The sequence below is a fragment of the Biomphalaria glabrata genome, chromosome 8 (genome assembly GCF_947242115.1).
Source record: "Biomphalaria glabrata chromosome 8, xgBioGlab47.1, whole genome shotgun sequence".
Lineage (NCBI taxonomy): Eukaryota > Metazoa > Mollusca > Gastropoda > Planorbidae > Biomphalaria > Biomphalaria glabrata.
The window spans coordinates 21701546-21715077 of NC_074718.1; the positions used below are offsets into that span (position 1 = coordinate 21701546).

At 33.2% G+C, this 13532-nt stretch overlaps 1 protein-coding gene across 5 annotated transcripts in view; it reads left to right on the forward strand.

Annotated features, from left to right (window-relative positions):
* The window catches only part of LOC106073511 (CD109 antigen-like), a 110996-nt gene extending 97822 nt beyond the window's left edge, over positions 1–13174 (forward strand). For all 5 annotated transcript variants that reach the window (XM_056039592.1, XM_056039593.1, XM_056039591.1 and 2 more), the window contains 9 exons: positions 1725–1802; positions 2897–3101; positions 3406–3629; positions 4393–4542; positions 4789–4851; positions 5774–5883; positions 11054–11201; positions 12477–12579; positions 13013–13174. In XM_056039592.1, coding sequence (XP_055895567.1) covers positions 1725–1802; positions 2897–3101; positions 3406–3629; positions 4393–4542; positions 4789–4851; positions 5774–5883; positions 11054–11201; positions 12477–12579; positions 13013–13095 — 1164 coding nt within the window. In that variant the 3' untranslated portion in view covers positions 13096–13174. The remainder of the gene's footprint in view (positions 1–1724; positions 1803–2896; positions 3102–3405; positions 3630–4392; positions 4543–4788; positions 4852–5773; positions 5884–11053; positions 11202–12476; positions 12580–13012) is intronic.
* The last annotated feature ends 358 nt before the right edge of the window (positions 13175–13532 follow it).

A 13532-nucleotide genomic window follows, 5' to 3' on the forward strand; every position in this document is an offset into this window, starting at 1 on the left:
ATTATGAATTTAATTTAAACTGTTTTTATGCTCAGGTTATTTCATAGTTGTTGGTACTGTAATAGTTATTATTTCTAGTTTGAGATTGAACCCTTGGAAATAAAATGTTTACCCCCTCCCCAACTTTGATCTTATTATTATGATATTGCAAAAGATATTAATATTGTTATATTATAACGATTGACTTAAGGTTGGGTTTTTAACTATGTGTGTGCAGTGGTGTTAATATGGGTGGGTGTCAGCCGATGCAGTAAGTTCAGGGTTTCCCCCCAAGCTTTCCCCTCAAATCTTCCCAAATAAAAAGTTATTGTTTAGTTCTTTGTGTTGTGCCATAATACATTGAGCTAATTACCAACATTCGTTGATAGTTGTTCTGGACGTTAAAAAGAGTGTCGAATTTTGTTTTTTTTTCTAACATTTTAACATTAGTTACTAAAAGATAAAAATGTAAGATTTTCAATTAGAAAATGTTAAACATTAAATGAACATGCTTTCCTTTATAGACTTTAAAGAGCTCCAAATGGAAATAGTTTAACATTATAGCGTTAGCTTTATATAGACGACTAATTTACTAATATGTACAAAATAATAATAATAATAATAATAATTCAATTTAATATTTAAAAGCATGAAAGAACTTTTCAGGATTTTAAACGTGAAAACTGATAAATAACTTTAAAGTCAATATTTTTTGTGATTTTGTTTTCAATGGACTGCCTGATTTGAAATGTATGTTTCAAAAGTTCTCCATTAATACATCTTAATTAACTCTAGTTTTGAAAAGCCTCTTCATATGACTCCACGTTAACAAAATACATTTGGCAAGAAACAAAGGGTTAGGTTCCTTAAGTCTCATCGACATTCCATTGGAATTGTGCAATATAAGTTTTTCGCAGTTTTACCTTCTTCAAAATTAACTTTGCTGTCTGTAGATGTATTCTAGTTTTGGTATTTCTGTTCAAATATCTAGTCCTAGTCTCAGCCTAAAAGGGACACCATTGCACACCAGCATGAAACTCTTGTTCTCTCCTTGAATAGTAAATGTATCATCTTTAGATTGACTCTTCTGACATTTTCATAGTGTTTAAATGTATTCTTCTGTTGCAATAACACGCAAGTTTGATTGGACTAGAGTTATCTCAAAAGCATTTTTAGATAATGTTTCACACTTTCCTTAGAGAAAACAATGAAGTGCTCTAGCTTAACCACCTATACGTCAATATTTAATCCTTTAATTTGAATTTACTCTTGTGTATTGTTGAGTTTCCAAGTACATCTGCCCAAAAAGTATAGTAATGAAAGGTTTACATTATGCACTAAAAGCTGGCAATGGTATTTGAGCTGCGCATCTAGTGTCTGTATTTTCAGAGTGGTGCTAAAGAGCTTTAATTGTCATCACACATTCATCAGATCGTTCTTTCATGGTTCTAATAGTAGTATGAGGAGCGCTCCAGCAAATTGTTTATAGACATGTTATTGATACTCTAATATGATTAATTAAAATAACCCATCGAATGGTAAAAGTAGCGAAGCAGAAAACATTTGGAAAATAAATTTATTGATATTTAATATCATGTGTAGTCTATGATAACTATGTACTAGAATATTAATTGATTTTATATACTTTATAATAAATGCAAGCTATCAATTAACTTACAATGTAAAATATGAATAAATAAACGGAATGCTATTTCTTCCATTTTCAAAAATTCTATTTGCTCTAGGGAACAACTGCTGGTCCAGCCTTAACTGCATTTGTATTAGTTGCACTGCTCAAAGCCAAGGAGCTTGCTGATGTTCAGGTATTATTTGACATAAACAGAATAGAGTTTTTTTTATTCTGTTAACATTTACAACTAAAAAAGAAATCGAAACGATAGGCTTAACCTGAAGTAATGCATTTTAAATCCATAGATAAAACTAAATTGATAAATCGTATAGGACAATAAATATTCATTTATGAATTACTTATTTTTACCACAAATAAAGAAAACAAAAGCTTTTAGAGATACTCAGTGACAAAACATTCTGCCTTTTGAAAAACACATTAAGATTTTTAAAAAATGATTTGTTTAATTTTTATTGGATTATAAGTATTTAGCTTGATCACTCCAAAGCACCATTAAAAATTGTAATACCATTACAAAAATGAAAAATTAGCACCCTTTATGTCAGGATTTTGTGATTTTACCATCACAAAAGAGATACAAGACACCGATAGCAAAGACAAACAGACACAAACATTCTTTTGTTTCCCTGGCAATCAAATCATTAAATAGAAACAATTTGATATAAACTTTTCATGTGTAAATTATGAGTAAGTCTGGTGTGAATGTACATTTTGTTTCTTTCTAGTTACAATGTTTTGTTTGGTGTAATGCATAAATTGTAAGACAAATTTCCATATAGACAATAAAGATTATTATTATTATTATTGTTATTATGTTAGAAATGAACGAGTAGTCATTCTCTGGTGCTGCCAGGGTCGAGTTTCGCTAAAGAGAAACAAAATTCATCATAGTCCCTTTAACAGTTTCCACTGAGGAATTTTCTGGTGATGTGGCAGGTCTGCAGCAGTACCGCCCTCTGACAGGCAACGGGAATGTTCCTAGGAATGTTAAGGGTCTTGAAGGTGTCTGTGAGGTCAGTTGTTATTATCCCCTCGGTTGATATAACAATGGGGTAAATTGTTATTTTGGACAACTTCCATAGACACTTAATCTCCAAGCCTAGGTTCCCATATTTTCTTAGTTTTTCTATCTCAGTTTTTCTTAAATTATGAGACAGTGGTACGGCGATGTCGATTATTATTATTATTATTATTATATATTTTGACCTTTAAGAGATTTTTAAAAATTGTAAACCTTTTCAAAGAAGTTCTGTTTTATATTTATAGGATTGCAAAAACAATAACAAGTGTAGATATTATCTATTGGGTAATGCGACTCTAAATGCTACAAGAAATTTAGAAAGGCTGATGCTTGCTGATTCAATTGATGACCAGTTTTCTCTTGCTGTGGCCAGTTATGCTTTTGCTGAAGCAAAAAGTCAACTTGCTCAATCAACATTTGAAAAGTTATTGACATTTGTTAAACAAGAAGGTAATTGAATGCTTATATTTATTTCACTAGATCTATTTTTTAAAGGTTTAAGTTTGTAGTAGGCTTATTTATGAATGATTCCCTCTTATAATAAAAATAAAAACTTTATCTAGAAGCTATAGTACCAGTAAAGTAGGTTAGTAAATTTATTAATTAAATTGTTGAGTTATTTCGACATGCTTGTTATAAAATTTGGGTAAAGCACTGGTATATAAATTGAGCAAGTGCAATTTTGATCGTATAAGTACTATCTTTTTTTTAATGTGGAATTTTATAAGACCTTATGTAATAATCAATTCATCAGGAGGTCTTGAGTACTGGAGTGCCAACAGTACAGTGAACAATGAAGAATTAAACAGATTTATCAACTGGCGCCCTCCTCGTCTTCAGGCCAGACCCATTGACATTTTGATTACATCATATGCTATATTGACCTATAGTTCTCTGGGGCGTCTTGATGAGGCTCTTCCATCTGTCAGGTGGTTAACATTACAGAAAAATGCACAGGGAGGTTTTGTGTCTACTCAGGTAAATTTAGTTGGAGAATGCACATTTTGAACTATTTAGATAGCCATGTTATGTTTGCCTGTTTTTTCTCCCATGGAACACTTACTTTTCACTTTTGCTCTTTCTTTGGAATAGGCTGTTTATTTTGTTCACATTTTGTTCCCTAAATGGAAAACTTCCTTTGTGTGCAAGGTGTCCACACTTTGTCATCAGTTTATCTATAATTATGAAATGCCAATGTACTTTAGTGAACTGATCAATCTAATATTCCCTAGAAAGCCCTGCACCCTACTGACTCATCCCTTCTTGTTGTTACCATGTTCAGGCTTTTTCAGTACACAAACCAAAAATTTGGAATGTGCTTCCCATTGATCTGACAAATGAAATGTTCTATTGAGAAAATCATCAAGAATTGCCAATTAAAAGCTCATTTTGATTTATTTGCTTTTTTAAACTCTTGTTTTATTTTTCAATGTCTGTTATAGAGCACCTTTGAGCCTAAATTACAGTTGCTAACAGTATTATAGGCCTATTATCAAATTATTATTATAATTTTAAAAAGCACTAAATGTCATTATCTGTATCTGCTGGATTTAAATTTATTTAAGGGAAACAAATTTATTGTAGTCTTATTATTATTATAATACATCTGCAACAAGTTGAAAACAAAGCAAAAATACTTTCTTGACTGTACTACTTCAGTGATCAGTGACTTTGATATAGCCAGTAGTTAAAGACAATATAGGCTTAACTGATTCATTAGCTTCTACCATACAATCCGCAGGACACAGTTGTAGGACTACAAGCACTTTCTTCTTATGGCAGCAAGTCATTCAGGCCTGATACTAACATTACCATTTATGTGTCAGACATGAACACACATCTGACAATGAATGTGAACAGTGAAAATGCTTTATCACTACAAATTCAAGAGGTATTGTGATATAGTAGACAAAAACATTTTCTGATATAAATTTCAAATTTTAATGATTTTTAAAGAATTATTGAATTAGCAACAGCCAACAATTTTTCTCTCAAATTTTATGTGTGAGCGGTGTTTATCTTAATGGGAAAAGCTACAAACCATTAATTAATTCTACAAAATTTATCTTGTATTTCAGTCATTTATTTTTGTTTCCAAAATTTGACACTTTTTGTTGTTTTTTTAAACTTTCTCTAGATTCAAAGCAATAGTCAAGATTTTAGTATCACTGCTTCTGGTTCAGGCCTTGCACTTTTAGATGTAAGTAAGATTCTACGTAATTATTATTTATTTATATATTATAAAAAAACTAGCTTTCAATATTGTAGCATGAATGCAATGTTCACATTTTAGTTTTTTTAATTAGACTAGGTAGACCTAAATGTAAATATTGTTATAAACCTGGTGGTGGCACAGATGGAGATAGTGGTGTGAGTGTAGTCGCCCCGGGCTAGCTAGACGAGCGGTCAACCGTGACGAGTTATGACGGTCAGCCGAGACGAGTGTCTACATGACGGTTCGGGAAGGATCGACATCGTGAACAGAGCTCAGGATTGTCACGAGAGTTGTAGTCATCTGACCACCCAGAAACGTCGAGCGGCGTTCTGTCCCGTTCTAGAAGGCCAGTAGGGACCCTATATAAAGAGCGGAGGTGTCGCAGTCAAGACGGTTCAGAAAGCGGGTTCACGACAGGAGTTCAGAACACGGTCGACTACAGCACAGTTCAACTGTGTGGTTCTGTACGGAGCATTACGACGGTTCAGTGCGGAGTACTGTCAAGTACAGTTCAGACGACTGGCGTCTTTATCTTGGTCTGCGATCGAGTCCGACACATCGAACCTAGTGTGTGAAGTCAGTCCTGAACTGTTGAACCCAGTGCAAGCCCGGAACGAAACGGAGAGGCCAGTGCAAGAGTTGATACGGCGGAAAGGTGTTATCGGAGAGATATTTGTACAGTGTAGGTGTTGCCAATTGTACAGTATTGGCTGTTATTTATTCAACTATTAAAGTGTTACGTTACTTTAAAGCCCTGAGTTGTCAAGTTCTTTAAGTTGGTGGTGTATGGTGCAGTTTGCAGAGAGCCTGGCTAGTGAGATTCGTAACAATATTATAATAAAAACATGAGTATATTGCTGAGTTTATTTTACATTAAATCTTGTTAAAATATGAAATAATTTTCTAGATTGAATACAGTTTTAATGTCCTGAAAGAATTGTCCAAGCCTGTTTTTGATGTGAACACAGTTCTATTAGATGACAAGTTGGATTCTTTTAATATAATGGTCTGCACTAAGTAAGGAAGTTTTTTTTTTAAATTCATTTTTATTTAGCACAAATATTCAGTGATATCCAATAGTATATGCTAAGTGCCAAAGAGAGTAGTCCAAGTATATAAAAATTATAGAACTAGATGGTCTGATGATCAATTTTACATCTTTATTTTACTTTTATTTTCAAATAAAAAAAAATTTACTTTTAGAATCATTCTCTCACTCCCTATTCCAATGCTAATTCTAAACATTTTTAGCGGCCCCCGTAAGGGGAAAAAGCCGCTATTAGGTTTGTGCAAAATGTCCGTCTGTCCGTCTGTCCGTCTGTCCGTCTGTCACACTCAGATCTCGAAAACTAGAAGAGATATGAAAAATATTATTTCATCATTAAATCCGGCTTGAAAAGTTTAGGTGCAACGGCTACTTTTGGTTTTCTAAAAGCAAACCGTTTAATTTATAAAATTAATTATGCAAGCGATTTTTTCATAAAAATACACCAATTCTAAAACAATTACGTAAATGTAAGGGAGGCAATGTTACAATATGCTAACAAAGATGGACAATTTTTGTGTATTTTCAGTATCACTAAGTCAAATATATTTTTAAAATGTACAGGAAATGTTTACAACAAATACAAATAATAGTTAAAGACGTTTTTTCTGGTCAACTAGCTGCTAAAATTAAAAGAAAACATTTCTGTTTGTTTATAAAGGCTAATAATGCACTTTGTATGTAAATATCACGCACATTTTTTTAAATGGACTTTTTATGCAGCGATTTTCGTGCAGTAGCGTAACGTCGCAACATGATCAGGTGCTAAACCAATTCCTTAAACTTTTTTTAAAAATCAGATTTTATTTATTTTTTTGTTTAGTGCCCCCATCCGAATAAAAGAAGCTTATTTTTGTGCGTTTTGTCTGTTGGTCGGTCTGTCCGTCACGATTAGATTTAAAAAACTAGAACTCTAAAAGCTATTGAAAATCTGATTTACCCTTTAATGTTCCTCCCATAACATCTCAATAGTTTTAAGTATCTAAAATTGATTGTTCCGGATTTTTTTGTGCAAAACTAATCAACGCCAACAAATGTTTGTTTGCTCTTCTAACTTATATTACATTCAATTTCCATGCTTAAACGTTGCAAAAACACATTATCAATAATATGTTGTTCCGTTTTTTATGTAAATAGCATATTAATGCTAAATCATAATCTCTATACTGACTTATATTTCATTAATTGTAAAAATGTTCCGGATATTGTTTTATAAAACATGAATTATGCCTAATGATTGTTTGAAATCGAATAAGGCTTTTAAAAAAAGTAATTTACTAGAATTGATTACTGAAAATTACTTTTTAGACATTTAATTTTCTTGTAAAACATAACATAGAAATTTTGTAATCGATAAAGAAAGTTCCGGATTTTGTTTCTTACAAATCGTCGCCAGAAATTTCCGAATTTATTTAAATATCTACTAACGCTAAATAATTGTTTGAACTCCCTCTTCTAATTAATAAACAAATAATCTTCTCATTTACGAAATAATGTTTTTACGGATTTTTATGAAAAATATTTTAACTCACTACTCTCTTACAGTACATTTAACTTTCTACCTAAAACATTAAAAAATCTAATTATCGTTAATATTATGTTCCGATTTTTAAGGAAAACAGAATCCAAACACCAAAGTAAGGTATGAAAATCTCTCCACGTGGCTGTAGTACATCTAATTTTTATACGAGACCATCCAAAAAATTTAATTAACGGTATTACATTTATCTGAAATTCTCTTTTTCTTTTACTATTTATACAAACATCCGGAACAATCTATTATATAAACTTTTCAATTGTGTTCATACCTAAAAATTATTGGGATGTTTTGAAACGTAAAATAAAGGTTAATCCATTTTTAATAACTTTTAGTTGTTTTTTTTATATCAAGATAACGGACAGACCGACTGACAGACAAAACGCAAAAACAATGTGGCTTTGATCCTTTTTAAATAATATCTATTAGAACTCAGTGCACCAATGTCTATGAACCCTCGTTAAATATCTCGTGTAAATAAAGACATTTTTTTAATGGTACCGATACTAGCCTATTGTGAGGTAATGGAATTTTTTTTCTATGACGTCATATGAATGGACTCTTTAAATGTAATGTTAAAAGAACGCACTCGGTGCACCAATGTCTATTAACCCTCGAAAAAATTGCTTGTATTAATGAAAACATATTTTAGTTAACTAAGCCGTGTGACGTAGTGTTTTTTTTCCTTTGACGTCATATGGAATGAATTCTTTAAATGAAATGCTAAAAGAACGCACTCGGTGCACCAATGTCTATGAACACTCGATAAAAGGCTCGTAATGATGAAGGCGATTTTTATTCTAGCTAGGCCGTGTGACGTAGTGTTTTTTTTCCTTTGACGTCATATGGAATGAATTCTTTAAATGAAATGCTTAAAGAACGCACTCGGTGCACCAAAGTCTATGAACACTCGATAAAAGACTCGTAATGATGAAGGCGATTTTTATTCTAGCTAGGCCGTGTGACGTAGTGTTTTTTTTCCTTTGACGTCATATGGAATGAATTCTTTAAATGAAATGCTTAAAGAACGCACTCGGTGCACCAAAGTCTATGAACACTCGATAAAAGGCTCGTAATGATGAAGGCGATTTTTATTCTAGCTAGGCCGTGTGACGTAGTGTTTTTTTTCCTTTGACGTCATATGGAATGAATTCTTTAAATGAAATGCTTAAAGAACACACTCGGTGCACCAAAGTCTATGAACACTCGATAAATGGCTCTTATAGATGAAGGCGATTTTTAGTCTAGCTAGGCCGTGTGACGTAGTGTTTTTTTTTCCCTCTGACGTTATATGGAATTAATTCTTCAAATGAAATGAAAAAAGAACTCGGTATAGTAATGTTTATTAAGCCTCGTTATGTGACTCGCGTTTAAAAAAGGAATGATATCTTGATTTAGATCTAATCTAGATTTTTTAAACTAGATCTAGATTTTTATTACAGTATATCTAGATCTGGATTTATATTCTAATTAAAATTATTTTAGAATCTAGATCTAGAATTTCTAGATCTAGTTTAGACTAAAATAGACTAGATTAAGATGTAGAATTTCAATTTCTAAACTTAAAGTGTAAAAAAAAAGTGTAGATTTTCATTTCCAAACGTTTTGATCAATATTGTAATGTTTTAATATACTAAAACTAATCTACTATTTTTTTATTAAATTTAAATTTACGGCAAAAGAATCTTTGAAGAATTATTACTTTTGACCATCGGATGGCTGCCTGGTCGTGCGGTTTGCGCGCTGGACTGTCGTTCAGATTTATGGATGGCCCAGGGTTCAAACCCTGCCCGCTCCCATCCCCCGTCGTCCTGCGGGAGGTTTGGACTAGGAAGTAATTATCTTCAACTCTGAAGGAACATCCGAAACGTGTAAAACATTTTACATCAAAATTAAATCACCTCTTGAATATTATTTGCGAATATGCAGATCCGACAGGGATCCGACTTCGACGGGGGCCGCCTCTGAGTTTGTGTAACACAAACTCTCTTTGTAATCTTGTTTGTGTAAAGTCAGAGAGAAAGTTTTGTATCAAATTTGTAACTAACAATGTACCATTTATTAACAGAATTGCGTCAGGTACTGCATTAACACAGGTGCTACTTATCTTCAGTCACTAGATTTATAGTTATAATGGCTGTCTGAAATTTGTTTCACTTGACTTTTATGTCTTTTATGTCTTCATTTTCTTGTATAACAATTTACATCTTTCAAGTTAGATCATAAGATCATTCTCATAGGAATGTATAAATAAAGCGATACTTACTTAAATAAAATTAAAATAAATGCTGAAAATGAAGTTTTAACATATTATTAGAAATAAAGGTATTCTTTAAGTACTATTACACCAAGACTCTTTTAACACATTTGAAATAATAATAATAATAAAACAGTCAATATTTCTATAAAATTGTGTATTTGTGAATGATAAATAAAAAGAGATAAATGGTTTAGTAATAATCCGGTCAACAGTTCTGAAATATCTTTGTTTTTACAGCCTATGTATATTCATAATTTAAAACTTTAGTTAAGATTTTAAATCTCTTATGACCATAATTTAAGCATAATAAAAATGTGAACATTTTTGCTACTATTTTCCTTTAGGCACTAATGGTTTTGCTATAGAACAACCGTTACAATTTTAAGGCACATTTTTTAACACAAATAAGACTGAAGTCTTATATTTACCTGCTCCTGGAAAGCCTACTCGGATCCAAGCATCAAGATAAAGTGACATGATATAAACGCAGTGGACAGATTCACGTATCTTGGCAGCACACTCTCCAGAAACGGAAAGATCGATAAAGAAATTGACCTGCGTATCGCCAAGGCCAGTGCATCCTATAGCAGACTGACTAAAACGTTTGGAACAGACGTGGTATCACTACAAATACAAAGCTATGGATCTATTGAGCCGCCATCCTCGTACATTGCTCTATGCCTCAGAAACGTGGACAGTGTATAGAAAACATGCAAAGAAACTGAATCACTTCCACATGACATGCTTAAGAAAGATACTGAAGTCCTTCGAAGAGCGGGTCTGCAAAGCATCCATACAACCCTAATGCAGTCTCAGCTGCGATGGGCAGGACACGTCTGCAGAAGGGAAGACCACCGCATCCCTAAACGACTTGTGTATGGCCAACTAAGCGAAGGGCAGCTCTCGCAAGGTGGTCTAAGAAAGCGCTTCAGTGACACCCTCAACGCTTCTCTAAAGGTGTTCAGCTTAGACTCAGCTACCTGGGAGACAGAGGCACATGGCCGAGCATCATGGCGTCGCGCTGTGAAAACTGGCGCACAGGTTGCTGAGGAAAAGAGAACCACGCTGGAAGAAGAAAAACGCCAGACAAGAAAAGCAAGGCCCACGACACTAGCTCCAGCTGGAATAATCTGCCCAGTGTGCAGCCGAGCATTCCGGGCTCACATAGGTCTCACCAGCCACATGAGGAGGCATAAAACCCCAGTGCAAATCACTCAGCCCACTGGATGACAAAGTGGTCATCATTGAACCACGATGGACGAACTATATTTAAGGCATTATCTATCATTGTTTTAGTTTTAAATAACTAGCAAGATATTTTAAAGCCACAGTGTTTTATTTCTAGATTTTTGATGAAGCATGATACAGGCATGGTTGTCCAAGAACTTAGCATTCCTTCAGGGTTTGTGCCAGACTTAAGTACTTTGGGACAAGTAGCAGGTGTCAAGAGATCAGAAAGAAAAGGCTCTATTGTAGCAATATACTTTGACAAGGTGAATTATATTCAAATTTTAAGTCAATTTCTTCCTTGGCCATAACCTTTTACCATAGGCGTAGCCAGGATCTTAAACATATTTTTGGAGGGGGCACTAGCGGATACAGGGGAGATTACATAATTGATTTTAATTTCATCCTGTCACCTCACTTTTTTTAAAGTCTTTTGTACTATAGCGTATGTTCTTTCTGGAGTTCAGGGGACGACACTAGACTTGCTTTCCTTGCTCCGGGTCCTCCACGAATTATTTCCTGTATTTGAAACTAAAAAAATCATATCCTGATGTGTCTACATTGCAATTCAGAGACTAAATATACTTCAGTTTTTCTATTAGAAAAAAAGGGGAAGGTATAATTTCAAAACCCCTTTGTAGCTTCTTTTATGCTATTTAGAGACTGTAGCGTTGCTTTTCTTTTTATTGGAAGGGGCATTTAACCTGAAAAACTCCTTGGCTACATTTACAGAATTTAGAGAGTGTAGTTTTCCTTTAGTTTTTATTGGTATGATTTAAAAAGTCAACCCTCCTCGTGGCATTTTGTGACCGTTATTTGCTTTACCTTTTATCAAAGAGGGCTTCAAACCCCTGAAGAGGGTTTTTAACTCAAAACACCCTTTGGCTATTCTCGTGGACTTTGGTGACTATAGATTGTTTTCTATTTTTATTGAAGAAGTAGGAGGAGGGAGTTGTTAACATCGAAACTCCCTGAAGGGGTTGGGTGGGGGATAAACTTATGGAATTTGTTGACTAAAGATTGTTTTATATTTCTTATTAAAGGGGGAGATTTAAACCACCCGGGCAAACTTTAAGGGATTTGGTGATTATATTTGCTTTAGTTTTTTACTGAATAGGGGATTAAACCTCCAAACCCACTGGAGGGGGGGGGGGGTTAAACTTACAATTCTCTGGAGAGTGGTTATAACTCAAAACCTCCTTTTGTTACTCTCATGGAATTTGGTGGCAGTAGTTGGCTTTAATTTTTCATATTGAATGGGAGGTTTAACCTCAAACCTCCTCTCGAAATTGACTACGTTAATGAAAGTTAGTGATTGTTTTTTTTTTTTTTTTATTGGAGTTTTTAACCTCAAATGTCCCTGGTAATGCTGGCATAACATTAAAATATCCCCTCTAATAAAAAAATAAAGCAAAACACATTAACAAAATGATTTCAATCAATACATTAACTCCAAAATATGTCATAATTTTGAACATTTGATGTCTGTCAATAACTTTGCATATGTTTTTCTTATATTTCTATGTTTTACAACGAAACAGATCAGTGGGTCTTCTCTGTGTTACAGTATTGTTATGACCCGTGAAGCTAAAGTAGCTAAGTCCCAGAAGAGCTATGTCAGAACCTATGATTATTATGAACCAGGTAGAGTGAACATTTTAGGGTTTGGCATTAAATTTGCCTACATGTCAATAGTCATAGAAAATAAGGTCGAATGTTCCTTGCGTTAAAAAAGAATAATTATTTAGAAAAAAAAAGACAAATAAGAAACCAAAACTTTATTAGTACCAAAAGAAAACAAAACTATCTATTCCCAACATTATGTGAACATTGAGTACTTTATATTCCATTGTGTTCTGTTCTCTATGATACTCATTAAATATCAGCATTTACTTTATTGGTCCGTTACATTAGAGCTGATCAGCCAAATTGAATAATAGTGTGCTGAAATTGGCCGGTGAAACAAACTAAAATAAAATACATCTTTATTGGAAGTCACACTTTGTCCTTTATTTAAAAATGAATTTATCACAACTTTTATAACGGTCTTATTTTATGTTTTTTTAAAAAATAAAAGCTAATCAAGCAACAGTGTTCTATCAGCCCCGAACTTTAAGAGACTCAACTGTCTGTGATGTTTGCCCCAACTGTTGCCCATAGATGAAGAGGACAAGATAGGACAAACTTCCAGCACTAATTGTGCTAACTACTAATCAGAATAAATCATTATTAAACTGTATAGAGGTTGTTCTGTGTTATTTTATTTGAACTAACAATGTTTACAATGCACACTTCTGTAAGGCAACATCTTTCTTCTGATAGATACATAATAATTGTATATCAAGTGAAATAAATATAATATCATGAATATTAAATGCGAAATCATTATTTGTAATATAAATATATATCCAATAAAATGAATACCTTCAAAGATTACGTCATTTATATATTGTGCCTGAGCATGCTCAATACAATAAAATAGCAGGTTAAACACGTCCACCAGTTTTTTGATGGAAGAGATATAAAAAAAAGTCAAAACGTTGATTGATGGAGCACTGGCAGCAGCAAGAAATCAAAATATACAAGCAGCAGCAGCA